The sequence below is a fragment of the Echeneis naucrates genome, chromosome 13, assembly GCF_900963305.1.
Source record: "Echeneis naucrates chromosome 13, fEcheNa1.1, whole genome shotgun sequence".
NCBI lineage: Eukaryota > Metazoa > Chordata > Actinopteri > Carangiformes > Echeneidae > Echeneis > Echeneis naucrates.
Window position 1 is genome coordinate 23,745,846 of NC_042523.1, and position 16,958 is coordinate 23,762,803.

Consider the following 16,958-nt stretch of genomic DNA (forward strand, 5'->3'; position numbering starts at 1 on the left):
CCACCTTATTTATTCATATAATACTTTTCCTAAAAGTCTTACCAAGTACAAAGAACACCAGTTAAACAGGAAGACCTGAGACAGACACGTTTCGTTACGACCTGGAAATATTCAGACGCCAGAGAAGACGTAGATGAAACCAGCAGTGACGGTCGTGGCCCACCCTGGCTTAATAACGTTAGTAAAAAACGTTTTGTGTGCAGTAAGAAGAATGTTGAAATTCAAAACAACACCGGCAGTCACTTTGCAAGTGGAAATGTGACGATATTATTTAGGACCAGTTTACATCTGAGCAGCAGCAGATTCAAGCATCAAGTGTGGTGGAAGAGAAGACTAAAGAAGAAATCAGCTGGAGATGGGAATGATCATTTTGGAGATTTTTTTTTTTCAGCACAAAGTCCAGATAACACAGAGGTACACCTTTTGAAAACACCCACAGTTTTAAGAAACACACAGTAAATTATTCCTGATGTTATTTGTGATAGTGTGTAGTATATATCACTATATCACTATAGTGTGATACTGTGATAATGGATTCTTGAAAATTATTATAATTTTTTTTAAATGTTACTTTAGTATCGTTTACACAGACGCACACGAGGCAGAGTGGAGCTGTGGGCCTAAAATCTATGAAATCACATGTTCAAACTCTTTCTCTGGGTTATCCTTTGATAATTATCTCAAAATCATTTCATATCTTTTTTCTTAAATTCATCTGATCCAACAGGTATCACCCTTTTTATTATTTTTACTGCCTGCATACATGTGAAAGCTCTCTGTAAACATAATAAACCCGACTGAAACAGAGCCAAAGGAAAAGTGTTTTCAGGAATTCTTTTATAAAATATACATATAAATAAAATTAATTGAGTAACATCTCTTCATCTGAATTCCACAGATCGGATGGATCCTTCCAAGCTTAAAGACACAAAATTAGAGAAAAACTCTGGCAGCGGCCATCAAATCAGAAGAAGATATCAACAAGAAAGAAATGAAGAAACAACAGATGAAGGGAACTCTGATTTACCACAGACAGAGGCGCCTCTGAAGGCAGCAGCTGTGTTTAGTGGTCGTGGGGCAATTCAATATCTGAGCTTCAATCCAGCTGAAGATTTAATTTCACATTAAAGCTGCTTTGGTGGTAAAACAGAAGCATTAAGCTGATTATACGAGCTGTTTTCATTTTTCATGTGAATATAAATGATCTTTTTTATGGATTTGATCATGTCAACTAATTGATCACAGCAGGGAGCATTTATAAAGTTATTAAGCTATAAAGTTTTATTAAGTTACATAGAAAAGGAGTAAATGAAAAATCTTCATTAAATGTTTATATTCTAACCTCATTCGATCCTTCAGAGTCTCCAGTTTTCACCCAATTATCGGATCATTAACATCAACCAAGATGGCGGCTCCTCGGTGAGTCCTTACCTTCTTCTTCTGTGGTGGACACGAACCCTTCAGTCCGGATCCCTCAGTGCTACAGGGCCCAAACCCAAACGGTTGTTCAGAGAAGTTATGCAACCTTTTTATCCCCATCATGAAAAACCTCAGACAACAGCTGGATGAGACCTCCGGCCACCGACCTCCATCTTCAGCCTCACTTCCGGTTCACCGGCCTTCTTCTTCTTCTTCATCATCTTCTTCTTCTTCTTCTACGTTTCTTTGCGGGCAGAAAACCTGCACAGGCCGCCCCCTACTGTTCAGACTGTGCAGGCTCATGACTTCAGGGCAAATGAATACTAGAACAAGACAAAAAAAAAAAAAAGAATAAAATAAAACAGAACTTGGATGATCTGATTGATACATTTCTCAGCTTTTTCATCTGCTTCGTGTAAAAATGGTGAAACATATTTAAAGGTTTTACATTTAAAGTTAAAACAGAAAGCAGGAAAATGTAAACAGGAAGCCCCACAGTGTTTAAGGTTTGGACGACAGATACAACCAGTCCAACAAACAGTTACCATGTAAAACACATCTACTTGCACTAATTACTTTGTTTATGCAAATATTCTTTTTTGATAATATTCAGTTAATAACAGCCTTTACTTTATGATAATATAAAAATATTAGTAATTCAAAAGTTCAAGTTAAAGTTCTGTAAATATTTTACAATGACAAAAAACAACTTGAGACAAGTTTTAGACTTATTCTGACTTAGTTTTTTTATTTACATTTTATACTTTTACAAAAAAAAAACTATTTTTTTCAATAACAACAGGACTGCAAAGCCAGAGCACTACTGAAGATTCAGAACAACCATGAACTCTAAAATACAGAGTGGTCTTGTCAGTTTTTAAAAGCCAACTGTGGAATATGATCCAGTTAAAACACTCAACACCACAAACATCAGTTCTCCCGACTCACTGTGCAGGTTGCGTTACTATCTGGGATGTTTTTTTATTTTTTTGTTGTTTTTTTTGTACAGTATCTCCAAACTACAGTTTAAATACAGTATCAAAGACACAAAATACAACATCTGTCTCAAAGCAGGTTGTACTCAAGTAGCCTACAGTATAAAGAATACGCAACATAGTATGAGTGTATATACTGTGTATATATACATATAATATATATATGCATACATACACACACACACTGCAGACAGTCACAAAGTGAAGACTACCAAGGCCCCTCATACTCCCAGACTAAGCTGTTCTATTCACATTTAACAAGAATATCCAAAGATGCCATGAAACAGCACCTGTACAAAAGTCACCAAAAATATATATGCCATTATGAAGAGCTACCATTTTTTCCTTACATTTTCCTACGTTTAAATAAAAGCAAAAGGACTGGAAAACGTATACAACATCGAGTGTACATTGAAAAGGCATGTCCTGTATATAATCATCGGGAATATTTTCAAAACATTGCACATAAAAAAGGAGTGGGGGGGCTAAAGCACAGAAAAGAAGAGGGCATGCTGAGCGACAGATGGGAGCTTTGCTGGGTCGTCGTCCACATTAAGGCCTTGACAGCTAGGAGACATGCTCTCCGCTTCACATGACGATATGAACATGCAACTTCAGAAACTAACAGGAAAGAACTGAACAGAACCGTCATTTGATACCAAATCCTTGTTCCTTGTTTCACAGATCAAACAGGATCCTCACCTTCCTTCAGTCACATTTCAATAAAACAAAATGATACATTCTTTTTTTAACATACACGTGTATGTATATGTATATTATATATATATATATATATATATACATATATATATATAATATGTATATAATTCATCATTCCAAAGACAAAATTAAACCTTTTTGAAAAACACCACCTGTCCATTTATTGCACACCATTGGTTCACAAAAATATTTTGGGCACTTTGCGTTTCAACAAACAGCAGCATTTCATTATAAAAACATTGTTTGACTACAGACGCCGAACACAACAGATGAAGAGCGAGACGTACAAATGGAAGATAGAAAACATTTTTGAATTTTAGGTTTTTCTTTCTTTTAATTTCGATATTGTGCAAGAAGAGTTAATAGGTCCATTTACTAAGGCTAGCCTCTTAAATGCACATCATCATACAGTGTTTTCAGGGGCGAGACGGCGGACCCCCCCCCACTGCGCCCCCCTCGCCGCTAAATAGCATGGACCACTTAAAAATGATTATCTCTTTGTCTTATTATGTGCAGTTTTTTTGATTGCCATGGCAAATCCCCAACTTCACAGAGGACATTTGGTCCTGGAGGAAAAAAGAAAAACAAAAATCAGACAAAATCTGATTTGTACCCGGACAAAAAACAGGCAAATGGCACAACTTTTGAAAAAGTGACTGATGGGATGGCACAGGGGCAACACAAGCTCTGAGTGCATTTCAGAGATCGGGACGTTGTTACTTCGGTGCCCTTTTCTTTGCATTTACAATCAACCCTGCACGTGAGGGCTTGTGGGCCGGTCGTATGAATCAGGGGCGAACAGAAAATATTAAGATTTCACTGAACGAGAAACCCACTCACAGTCAGTAGCATTCAACTCATGGATCATCGCCGTGGGCGTCGTTATCTTCTCAAAAATACAGGCACAACAATGTCTAAGTACAAAATTACAACCATGTTGGCACAACACAGGTAACAGGAGTTGGCGTTTTGACCCATAAATCATAAAAAAAAAAAGAAGAAACTGCCAAACTGTGTTATCAGCTTTAAGTTTTCATTCATAATGAATCAGCTCACAGTATTTTCATTCACGCTCACTTTGCTCCTGAAGCAAAATTACCATGTAACATTCGACATCCTCGTCCTACTCCTGTTCCCTGCTGCAGGAGTCACTTTCAAAATTTTAGTCAGGGAATTTTCTTTTTTTTCTTTTTTTTTTTTTTTTTTTTTTTTACAAAGTAGCTTTAACACTCATAAAGAAAAGGAAAAGAAAGGGAAGGAAACAGAAAGGATGCGGGTGGTCAGTCCACACGTTTGGGGGCAACGCATACAATATTCTGGGTTTATTACCCACAAAACCTCACAACGATTAGAGAAACAGTCATGGAGTACCACGATGAAACGTCACCGGAACAGTCATGCAACATCTCAGAGCGTCAGCAGGGTACCTTGGTAAATCAGGACCCAGAGGTTGAAAGCCGGATCAGATCTCTCCATAAAACTGGCTTTAAATGCTGTTTGACTTTAACTCCAGCCAGCATGGAATGCTACATCACCACATCTTAGAGCTCAGTCGGGACTACGACACCGCAGCTGTCAGAAAACCTTGAAATCCAAATTTTAAATCCTTTTTTTCTTTCTAATCTTTCATTTATTTGGATCTTTTTTTTTTTTTTTAATAAATGTTGCATCAGTGCTGACTTGAGTTTTTCTTAACTCATTGAGTTTAGCTTCAAAGTAATAACAGTGTTCATTGAAAACAACAACAACAAAAAAAAAAAAACAAATAAAAACTAACAAAAACCTTGTCATCGGTCAGAAAAACCATAAACTGCACAAACATCTAAAGGGAATACTCTGTCAATATAATTTCAAGTTTTAAACATTTAAAAATGAAAAGTATTGTGTTCATATTGAGAAAAGGAAATGCACGCGCGCGCACACACATACACATACACACACACACCTGACGAATCATATTTCACAACACCCAACTTACACAGCATTCAAATAGTAAAACTACAGTACAAGCTATTGCAATATAGATAATATTGACATTTAACAGTTTGCCTATAGCGACGGCACTGAAGGAATAGCACAGTCTCTGCTCATACAAACTAGCATTATCACTACAAATGAAGTACAACAAACTTTTTTTTAGCTCAGTTTGCAAAGACTTGATTTGTCACTGTTGGCAAAGTCAAGACCTCTTCTTCCTCTAAGTTGCTTTGTTTAAATGGGAACTCAGGCACTTTCCAAAAATAGGGCAAGGCTTGGATTTAACAGACCTCAAACTGGCTAAGACAGAAATGACTCAAGCTGGCACTGCACCCAAAAATCTTAACCCTTAAAAATGACTCGTAAAAACCAAACAAAACACCGTTCACTTGGTTTTTGGGGTGATAAATACTTTAAAATTCAGGCCTGGAGACAAACTGAACCCCACATTTTATGATCTGCTTCAATTTATGGCACAGACGAGGAAATCGCTCCAGTGAAGTTCAAGAAATGACAAAATTACCGCAAAGAAAACAATTATCATTTACTTTGCTGAATTTGGTTTGGTGTAAAACATCAACTCAAATAAATGCATCTGAGCTGCAAGTGGAAAGCAACACTAAGGCAACTGAAGTCTTCAGGTAACTTCAATCATGGAGTTTTGACTTCACACGATGAAGCTTCAATGAGTCCGAGTCGTCCCTTTTAGCCCTCACGGCGTTCCAACAGATATTCCCATATTACGTGGCTGCAAAATAAGACATGGCGGGCGAGTAGAAGACTTGAATCATTCTATGGTAATGGAAACCAGCTCCTTGGCCTGGGCATGCTGCTGCTGCTGCTGAGCTTCTTCAAACACCTCTGGGGAACTCCCACCTGCACTCTGGTCCATCTTGGTCTCCTCTGTTATGGCTGCCGTCTCGTCAGCGTCCATCTTGAGGGAGGCTGGGGCTTCCAGGGGATCCAGGGGCTCAGGTGAAAGGAAGCCGGAGGAACTCTCGCAATTCTGGGTAGAGGAGGAGACCTGGGAGATGACAGGCATCTGGACTGAGGAGGAGGACGAGGCGGCAGTGGTGGCGGAGGTGGAGGTGCTGCCTGGGTACACGGGGTGATGCTGGGACTCCTCCAGCTCATACTGGACTCCCAGCACCTCCTCCTCCTCCTGCACCTGGCTCAGGTAGTCGGGCACGAGGAAATCACTGCAAGGATGAAGAGAAGCTGTTGAGTGTGGAAGGTGTCATGTTAGGCAAATAAAAGTGAAATTTAAAGTTTTGTAAAATTAACAAAAAGTACTGATCCGACTTTGGTGATGAGTTTTTGGAAACACAAAGAAGGAGGCTTTATTTTAAAATATTATATTTAAATTGATATCAGTTGAAAAGAAACAAATCAGGGACATTAAAGAGAATGATTTAGTGGATTTATCGGTTTGTCACTTTAAAGAAAATCTATCTATAACTGCAGCTGCACTGAATATATCTTAAATATCATTGAACATTGAACTCACTGTGCTCTAATATATTTGATAATTTGGTAAAAAGCTGATTGAAAAAATGTCAAAGTTGGATTCCTGTAACAGAGACTGTATAAAACGTGTGACTGTGGCTGTAACTAAATTTATCAGAGTCCCAAGTCATGTAGAGACGCAGGGAAAAGAGCTCATTAGCCAGAATAAACAGTGAAGGTGGAGTGTGACACAGACAGCCTCTGAATCAAAAACATCTCTTTTTATGTGGAGACTGAGGATGGGAGTTCAGAGACTGGCTGGGTTGCAGAGAATTTTCCATACTGTCATGATCTCAGACGTAGACCTTCTACTATAAAACTTTTGAGGAGTCAATGGCCCGTTTGAGTCCTGCTGACCTGCGAGGACTTGAGTTGATTAAGAAGTGGAAAAGTCTGGGAAATAAAAACACACTTCGACTCTATAAAGACACTGTGCTCAGCCTTTCACAAGCTTTTGTGGGCTGAGCTTCTGATAAAAAACAAAACAACCCGCTCTGCTGAAGGAAAATCCATTCACACAGCAACAAACAGAGAAGTCAAAATGATCTGTTTCTCTCATGAGCAGGACTGTAAAGTGAGCGATTTAAACACTCAGGTTACGGACGGAGCTTTTATTTGGTAGATGTTTTTAAAATACTTGACTTTCTTAATTTTACTGACTTGGTCCATAGTCACTAAACGGAGCCAGTATGTGCTGGAGACGTTTACTGTCTCCGCTCAGTAATGAATATTAAAGGAATAGACCAACATTTTCTGATTTGATAAGATTGACCCCACGAAGGAGAGCAAACAGCTCGCCTGAGTCTGTTCAGAGAATCCACTGAACGGCACCTTTACAGCTCAACAGTTGGAGCTTTGTTTGTTTTATCCAAAAACCTGAAGTGTCAAAACACCAAGTCACCAAGCCAAAAAATAAACAGACACACAACTCCCTGAAAAACAGCAAATTGGCATTTTTACACTTCAGATTACACAAATGAGATAAGCCTGAATTTGTGGGCTTTCGAGAAGAGCAGTTTCTCCGTTTGTGGCTGCTACAGATTTGGGAGAGCGATAGACCACCTCGCTCTCAAGAAGAAAATGAATCATATTTCCCAACTTTCATGTGTGAAATTCAACCTCCCCAGTAAATACAGCCAAATACTTCAGGAACACTTGATGTGAGCATTTAAAATCAACTGCAGTCATCTAAAAACAATTCTACACAACCAAACTCATAGAAGGGGGGGAAAAAAAAATTAATAAATAAAAAAACCTCAGGTATTAGAAGCTAAACCGTAGTTATTTTCTGATCCAGGTGAGATCTGAGTAAATGATGGGGGTCAGCGCCCCCGGACTCCTCACCTGCTCTGGAAGTAGTTTGCTAGTTCGGATGCCTCATGGTTCAGACTCCTCAGGTGTACAATTAAATTGCCAGAGTTGGTGAACATGGCGCCGCACGTTTTGCACTCGTAAATCCGCGGCTTGCGGATTATGTGTCGGGAGACCCTCATGTGGTGCTTATATTCACCGAAGGACGTGAATGTGGCGCTACAAATCTGGCACCGGAAACAGCGTTTACCTTCGTGCTTCAGCCGATGCATCTTTAGGGAGTAGGCCCGTGTGAACTTTTTCCCACAGCGGTCACACTGGAAAGGCTTAATGCCTGAGGAGGGGGGGGACCAGAGATTAGTTGATCGCCACATAATCATCATCACAAAAGTGTGTAGGTCCATACACTCTAAAGGTAGACCTCCATGTGGTCCTTGGTTCTAAATCAGGTCTAGGTTCTACATTAATCCAGTTGAAGTCTCAAAGGTCTGAGTCCTCAGAGAGACTCTCACAGTCTGGATTCAGAAACTGAGCCCTAAAACCAGCCGTCAGGACTTCTGGGGCTTTGTGATGTCACAACAAAGCAACATTTGGCCTTTAAAATGATTTTAACACTACTGATCAGACATATTATGTCTCAGACTTCCTACTAGAATAAAGTCAATGAAAGACACATGGATACTTTTTAAAGGCCACAATTTGAAGGACAAAACTGAGGTTTACATATTTTGGAGGCTTTTCATGGTGTTGCATCAGCTACTCACAGTCACCAAACTGACTCATGCTTCTCTATGTTTATAGGCTTAAATCTGGAGTCAAAAAATGTGCTTTCAACTCAGCGGAGTAAAGATGTTGACATTAAAATCTCCTCTCTTCTACAAGTTGCTTCATAATTTTGAGTTAAATGAAACAATTTATTTCACAACTTGATTAAAAAGAAAATTCCACCTTAAAACACCACCCACAGTTACACTTTCCCCACAATTCAGTGCATTAAAGCTGATGTTTAATTGTTTCCTGATAATTATCAGAACAGAGATGGCATTTGTCTGTGAGCAGTGGCCAAACTCACAGAATTACTGTGGTTTCGTTCTCCGATCTCAGATCTAAGCTCCAGCTCCAAGTTAATGGGTTCCAGGACAAACACAAACATGTTTGTCTGGTCACTGTAAAAAATAAAACTTCCAAACAGACTTCAGTTAAAGTCTGTAGACTCCTCAGACATCAGCAGAGGGAACATGTGGAATGAACCTATTTCTTTTTACTGGTTTTTAATTTGGCGAAGGATAATTTCTTCTGATAAGACTTGATTCAGACTTCATTCAGTGTAATTAACTAAATGTTTTGACATCATTCATGCCAATGCCCAGCTGATAATATGCCTTTTTCACCAAGGGATGATTTGTTATATTCACAGGCTGAAAATGTGGATGCTTTGATATTTTAATATCAAACTTAAGCTGTAACTTCTCACTGATTGTAAAAAGACTCAAAGAAATAGACAGGGATAGCAACACACACACAAACAGCTGGAAGATATTCTGCAGAGAAACTTTGACCTGAGCTGGTTTTAATTTTGAACTTTTTCTAGTCCAGAGGGGAAAAAAATTTATGGCATTTTTTTACCATCTCACTTAATCACGTCTGATGAAACTAAACATTTGAAATTCCACATTAAATCCAACAGCATCGTCATCTAAGTTCAGAGAGCCAACATGGCAATTTGGACAATTTCTACATGATTTAAAAATAAACCAGGACAAAACAACAGGCAGCGTTTCAAAAATGTCCTCTGAATGTCCTTAGAAGTCAGAAACACTGACGAGAAATTTAGAAATGGTTTTACCCCATTTTAAAAATACTACTCACTCTGGATCTGACTTAGATTTTTCTTTTTACAGAAATACAAACATAAAATATGGAGCAATTTTTACAGATTATAAAAATTTATGTGTTTACAGGTGTAAAATTAGTATAAGACTTGCTGGGAAAGCTGCAGTAAATCTGATAAATTGGCCTAACTGATTCCAAAATGAGCCAATAAAAATCAGAGGGTGTGGAGTTCCAGAAAAGTGAGCTCACCAGAGCTTCATCTGTGTTCGAGGCTATGTTTGCTTCTGCTACCACAACACACCCGCACACAGGACCGCATCAGTGGGGACTCTCTGTATCTGTTAATCAACACGTTGTAACACACAGGTTTCACCCACCGGAGTGTATGAGCATGTGCTGCTTCAGATTTTGAATGCGTGTGAATCGGACTCCGCAGGTTGGGCACTGAAAGGGCCGGTCGGGGCCGTTGGTGCCGGGTCGGGCTGAAGGGCTGATGTAGAGGTGGTACGGATACTGAATCCCTTCCAACCTGAAACATAAACACAAAATGAGCACCAGGCTCATATGAGCTCCTGCTTTTAGTGAAAAGTTGCAGTCTTCCTTATGAAGTTGTCATTTTTGAAAATGTCTCAGTATATTCTGTATCAGCAAAACCGCAGCTAATTATATATGTAGAAATGTAAAAAAGGACATTGAATGTTTCCTAATTGTCAAGATAAAACTGAGTAAAGCAGAATAACCAAAGAAAAGTTCCTCTCGTGTGTTTGGGTCGTTTCTATCATTATCTGATCAGGAGTTCTGCTGATAAATGATGAAAAAATCAGCTGTAAATATCTGATTGTTCATGTGTCTAAAATGAACGGCCTGTTAGAAAAAGCTGATTCTCTAGTTTTAAGAAGGAAAAAAAACAGCATGTCTCCAACTCAAACCATGAAAGAGCAATAACAGTCTAAGGACAACATGATTTTTGGAATATTTATTGGTTTGCGCTCCGCGGACTAAATGGAGCTATACAACTTGGCATCTTTGTCTCTTGACATAAAAAAATATTTTCTTAGCTGTGGAAAAAAATAAAAGGCCAATCACACTGACAGGCAGGTAAATTAAGATGTTTTTGGACAGGGATGTTGGTGTCTTTGCCACCAACAAAACATCTCAATTTATTACCTACAGGGGTGTGACGCAGACACGCTTCTATGAGATCTTAGTCTATATATTTCTTCCCGTCTCTGACTTGCCTCGCTACAAGTCCTAACAAATCATGATACCTTTCATCATCTTCTCCATGTCCTCCAGCGTTAGAGGTGCTCTGCATTGATGGTAAGCCCTCAGACACGCCCTCGTCCATCGACCCTGAGGTGAAGAAGAAGAAAAAAAAATCATCACATGGTAGCTGTTAACTGGATTTCTGACTAATAAATTAAGGCTAGATTGTTATGAACGGTATTTGACTGATATCCTGAAGAAATGACACTGCAGGATACTGCTTTCATGAACCATGTAAAGTTTTTCTTTTTTCCATCCTAACAACACTGTTTTCCACTGACACAAATAAAAATCTGTTGGTGGGGAGGCAGGTCTGACAAAATGACGTTAACAGGATCAGGACAAGAGAAAGGCCATAGGTTAGTGAATATTCAAATAATCCTAAAAATAAATAAGTAATAATAATCAAATAATAAGTAAAAATGTAACATATAAAAATCGTTCCAAAATTTGGTAGTGTTTGTTGAGTTAAAATTAAAAAGTATGGATATAAAAACAAAGGCAGTTGTTTTACTGTGGATCAGCACATGGAGGAGACCAGCCCACCTATAGAAGAGGACTGTGGGCTGATGAGCAGCTCTTCCTGGACCTGTTCGCTGCCCGGCACCGTCTGCTGGTCACTCATGGAGCTCTGGGAGGCACTGATGGGTTGAGAGGACGCCTCTTGGGCCTCCTCATCGCTGAGACGCTCCACCTTCACCCTCACGTCTTCCTCCTCTACCGGCACCGGAGACGACACTGCCTTGGAGCTCTCGCATGCCAGAAAGTCACTGAGCCGCCGGCCGACCACCACTTCTGAGGTCGCCGGAGTGCCCTGCTCGATACAGCGAGGGCTCTCTGGGAGCTTTGATTTGTCTGAGTGGAACCTCCGGTCGATGCCGAATGGGAAAGTCCACGGAAAGGCCAGGGAGGACTCCACAGGCTGGGCTGTGCTGTCTGAGAAGGAGGGGGACGGGTTGGGGATCTGTGGGGAGGTGGTGACGATCTGTGTAGTGCATTTGAGCGGACTCTCCGGTGACGCCATTGTTACAAAGCTCTTGCGTTTCCGTCGAGACTCCCGGCATATAGGAACGTTCCGCTCCATCACGCTGCAGTCTGACGACACGGGTGATACGCTGCCATCCAGCGGCGTCAGGGTGCAGTTTGACGAGGCGCTCTCTTGTGCTGATTCATGGGGTTTGTCTGCCGTCATGTTGTTGTTGTTGTTGTTGTTACCCGGGCTCCACAGGATACTTGACTTCATGAACTCGGAACACGTGCTCGCCACTGCAAACATCTGCATGTAGCTAGCCGCTGCCAGGACGTCGATGATATTCTCCGTGCTGATGGAGAGGGTCGATGTGTAAGCGTATTCCAACAGTGGGGCAAAGCCGCTAACAGTCACGTGATGGAGGTCCAACACAAACTTGTCCTCCTCGTCTGGCCTGCCCACCAGTTTGGAGCGAAAGAACTCGCTGCAGCAGGCCAGGACCACTTTGTGGGCCAAGAACAGCTTGTCTTGGACGCGGATGGTGACGTCACACAAGTGCCCCTCGTTGCGTAAAGCGTTTAGCTTCTCCAACATCTCCTGGCTGTGGGAGGTCGAGCTATGGGTGAAGGTTTTGACGCCCATGTTGTAGTCAGGTCCCGACTCTCAACAGGAAATGGGTCCTGTGGGGAAAGGTGGAGAAAAAAAGAAAAAAAAAACTAAACAAAAACACTGGAGTTCAGTTTTCAAAAGCTAAACCATATGAACTGTATCTCAGGAGTCAAAGATCCACTTCTGGTCGGAAACGTGTCAAGAATTTGACATCATTAGTGTATACAACACAGCAAATCTGTCCAATGGTGATAAACAAAATCCAGGCTCAGACTCTCATTAAACTTTTCCATTGGAAGTCAATCAGTTCAAAGACAAAAGCACAAAATAGCAACTCCATGGAGAGAATGTGAACAAAGTCGTATTCAGTGGGCGTAGGTAGGGAGAAACACTACGGTGCTCTCTGAGCTCAAAGGGAAAAGAAAGGTAAAAAGGAGGGGGTGGGCATAGAGAGCAAAGTGCCAAGTTATGTAACAACAATCAAAGCAGATGCGCAGCGATGCGAGCCAGACCCATGTGGAGGCCAGTGCACTACAGGATGCTCAGCAGCTGTCTGAGAGACATGTGGATTCTTTGAGGCATGAGATTTTCCATCAAACAAAAGCTCAAGTGAAGGGGCTCTCGCAGGGAGAGCGCACTCCCCTTCACACACACACTAAAGGAAAATACTCTTGGGCTATGTTGGCCCAGTGAACGCAAAGTGAATTATAGACCTGGGCTGTGGTGCTGCAACAAGAGAGTTTCTAGTCTGAACCAGCAAACAGGGCTGATAGAAAAGAGTCCACAGAGGAGCGTTCATACGGCCAGACTGTCTCCTGAAGCAGAAGTATTTATCTACAAAACCTCCATCAAGCTCTTCTTCATATCCTACAGACAATGTTACAGAACTTGACCTCTGACCTAAACCACGTCTTGAGGAGAAGATTCTGTAATCTGCAAACTGCACTTGAATTACATTTTATTTAGTGTCTTAAAACTTAGAAATTCTTGGTCTAACGGTACAGTTGACGACCATTTAACCTCATATCTTAAAAGGCCATAGAGCGGATTATATGTACAGACATGTTTAAATTCATCTCTGAACGGTCTCACTGAAAAACTACAGCGAGGGATTGATGGACAGAAACCAGATCCTCAGATGTGAGGACAACATGAGTCATTTAAAGACATGCCAGTTCATAAATTCAAAGATTATTAATTATTCAAAAACCTGCTGCTAATTCACCACATATATGTTAACAATGGAGCCTGGACCATGCAGCTGACCAGGACTGGCAGGTTATCCAGTTGTATTTGGTCTTATCTATGGTTTTCCAGAGGTTGGTTGCCATGGTGACATTTTCTGCTGCATGGATACCTGTGTAACCTCAGAGGACGACAGCCTGTCATCAGCCGGACCAATGATCAATCACATCCGCAGATAAAAACATCAGTCCTACAGTAGCCTGAGATGGACAGAAGAGCTATGAACAGTAAAACGGAAGGTTTTTTAAGATATTATAATTCATGTATACTGTGTCCTTAGCCTGCAAGCTACTTGTTGTGTGGCTGAATATGGTCAGTGATCTCCCCCATTGTTCAACAAGTACATATAAAACTGTGTAAAGTGCACATATTTCCTGGTTATAAAACTGTGGACCAAAGATTTATTTTCCTTGGCAAAGACTAAAAAACTAAAAACAGACATGTCTATATTTTTTGTGAGTCTACCTGTAAAAAAAATAAAAAATAAAAAATAAAAACAAAAACAGTTGAGCAAAAATTTTAAAAAGGCCTGCGGCAGTTACAGGAGTGTCATTATTAGGCATACCTTTAGAAAAATAAACACTTCAGCTGTGCGTGGGCTGTCAGCAGATCCTTAACCTAAGCACAGCACATTCAGTTTAATGATCGCTTTGACTGCAGACGGGTCGGGAACTGAAAGTCTGCTCATCGATTCAGCTCCACTGTTTGTATTGAAAAGTCCCCAGCCAAACATCTGCACACAGCTGGCTGGCTAACGTTATCTACTGAGCAGGGACAAAGTGAATGGAACTGATTCACCCAACTCGGTCAACTACAGAGTTACTGAGACTTTTTTCTGTCTATCTCGTAGATTTGTGAATCTATATGCTTCTTTGGGGGGTCTGGACCTGTTCAAGCCACCTGACATCACTGAGCCAATCACTGCCTGTTCTGGATAACCTGCACCACAAACCCGGCTACCAACAGACTGTGTTAACTCTGGGTTTATCTCTCCAGTTGTTAGGATTAGCAGTTAGTTGATTCTCTATTACAATATTTCAATACAGCCATTATGCTTTCAGAATATTTATTTGTTTCAATTTAACTTTATTCAATTAAAGCTAAAGACTTAACGTTTCTGTTGCCAAGAGCAGAGAAAAGAGAGGTGAGGTGAAAAGTAGTTCATGTTTAAAATCATAGGAGATATCTCAAAGTATCTAGGAGAAATCACTGACACATTAAAAGACAGCGGGGAAAGTTATTTTGGGGTTAACTTCTCTCTCCTTTTGGTCGGTTTTAGAGTTTTTGTTGTTGATGTAAATCCCTTCACCTGTCCCAAAGGAGGGGATCTGATTGGTCAGAAGTGATCCTCCGAAGTTAACCTGAACAGGTAATCTTAAAGCCTGAGTTAAGGCCAAAGGCTGCTCTGAATCCGGCAGATCATCGGGAAATGACAGGAAGGAGGCTGCTGGTCGAAAGAAAGCAGACCATAATGTAAATAACACAGAGAGGGGGCGACTAGTAAGGAGCTGCTGAACCACATTATCCAACAATAACCAGGTTAACAGCAGCTAACTGTCAGACTGCTGAAACCTGCCAAAGGATGGAGAGCACATCCGCTGTCAACTGTCAAAATAAAAGACGTCAGTAATCAAACGTGTTGTTTTGTTTTTTGTTTTTTTACTTTTTTGGTCTCTATATATAAATATATATATGTGTGTGTGTGCGTGTAATTCCCCTCTCAGGACATTTTTACCAACACAAATTAAGATGTAACCGCTGCCAACGACATGTGTGGTATTAAAATTCAGAATGAGGAAAACAACCTCTGAACGGTCAGCTGCTGTTTTCTGATAGAATTAGCCATGTTAGCCAAACTCCACTCGGTTCAACTGTCACACACACGAAGCAAAAAAATAACCAAAAAGAACCATAGCAGAGCCTCGGTGTGCTTGTACAGCCCGGTTTATTTTGAAGTGGACTCCGGTTTGACCGTGAATAACCCCGCTCGCACGGACGAGCTAACGGCCGTTAGCCGCCGAAGCTAACGCCAGCTAACGCACCGTTTAGCTCCGTGACAGCGGCCCGACGGGAGCGAACGACCCGAGGGGGTAAAGGAGGGGGGCAAGGGGGTGGCGGGGCTCTCCACAGCCAGAGACACCGTTACTAAAGGGGGGTGTTTGTTTTACCTGGAGGAGGGAGGGAGGGGTGAGGCCTGTGATAACGGCCGGGCCTCGGGATGGAAGAACTGCTCCGCCGACAAAAAGCAGCGACGGTCGGTTCGTCCTGCTGCTCCTCTCCGCTCCCTCACATTCCTCGGGCTCTCCGGGCAGCTGACACCCAGCGAGCCTCACGGCCAAAACACGGATTCACATCACAACACCTCGTCCCTTCAAAGTTGTGGTTTTGTTTTTTGTTTTTTCCTGTTTTAATTCCTTTGTGCTCCCCGCTGTTCCCTCTGCGCTGTGTTTGTATCCCCCACAATGCACCGCGCACCCCTCACCGTGCCGTACTGTCAGAAACAGGAAGTGTCACATCCAGCGACATCAACAAGTCTCCGTCACAATCACTAAATATGAAGTCACTTTTAGATTTTCACCGGATTACTGCTTCTTCATGTTCACTGAATGATCCTGCCAACATCCTTCAAACTGTAACTCTGCAATAAACTCTGCGAATTCACATTATTATTATTATATAATTAATAATAAACGTAATACTTCTGTAATCTGTATGTACTGTACTTTTTCATCTTTTCTATCCAGTCACAGGCCCATCCACTTTGGATTTTTATCTTTACCATTATTATAACTATTAACATTCTCTTCTGGAGCAGCTGTAACAAACCAAATTTCCCCCCTGAGACAAATCTGGTATTTCTGATTTAGATTCTGGTAATTAATTCATTAATTAATTGAGAGGTGAGCCTAAATTTTTAGCCCCTCACAGAGTGTTCACAACTGGGAAGGCAGCAGATTCTTTCAATGTTAGAATATTTAAGACAAATAAAAGATACTTCTATTTAACGTTATTCCACTTTTGATTCTGTCATTAGTTTGAGACTTTCATCCATGCCACTGTGTAACAGAATCTATTTTAACATAAATTCAATGTATATGCTGTATCTA

The 16,958-nt window shown here is 40.9% G+C and overlaps 1 protein-coding gene across 2 annotated transcripts; it reads right to left on the bottom strand.

Moving 5' to 3' along the window:
* Positions 1-4,294: 4,294 nt before the first annotated feature.
* zbtb44 (zinc finger and BTB domain containing 44) lies at positions 4,295-16,322 on the bottom strand. 2 transcript variants are annotated; one of them, XM_029517847.1, is made up of 6 exons: positions 16,020-16,322; positions 11,574-12,677; positions 11,030-11,114; positions 10,139-10,290; positions 7,962-8,262; positions 4,295-6,310 (listed from the first exon to the last, which is right to left on the bottom strand). In XM_029517847.1, exons 2-6 carry the CDS (start codon positions 12,637-12,639, stop codon positions 5,899-5,901), a joined length of 2,016 nt encoding a protein of 671 aa, XP_029373707.1. In that variant the 5' UTR covers positions 12,640-12,677; positions 16,020-16,322; the 3' UTR covers positions 4,295-5,898. The 2 variants fall into 2 exon arrangements, with proteins under 2 accessions (XP_029373707.1, XP_029373708.1); XM_029517848.1 differs by having other exon boundaries at positions 6,146-6,310; positions 8,179-8,262.
* Between the last annotated feature and the right edge of the window lie 636 nt (positions 16,323-16,958).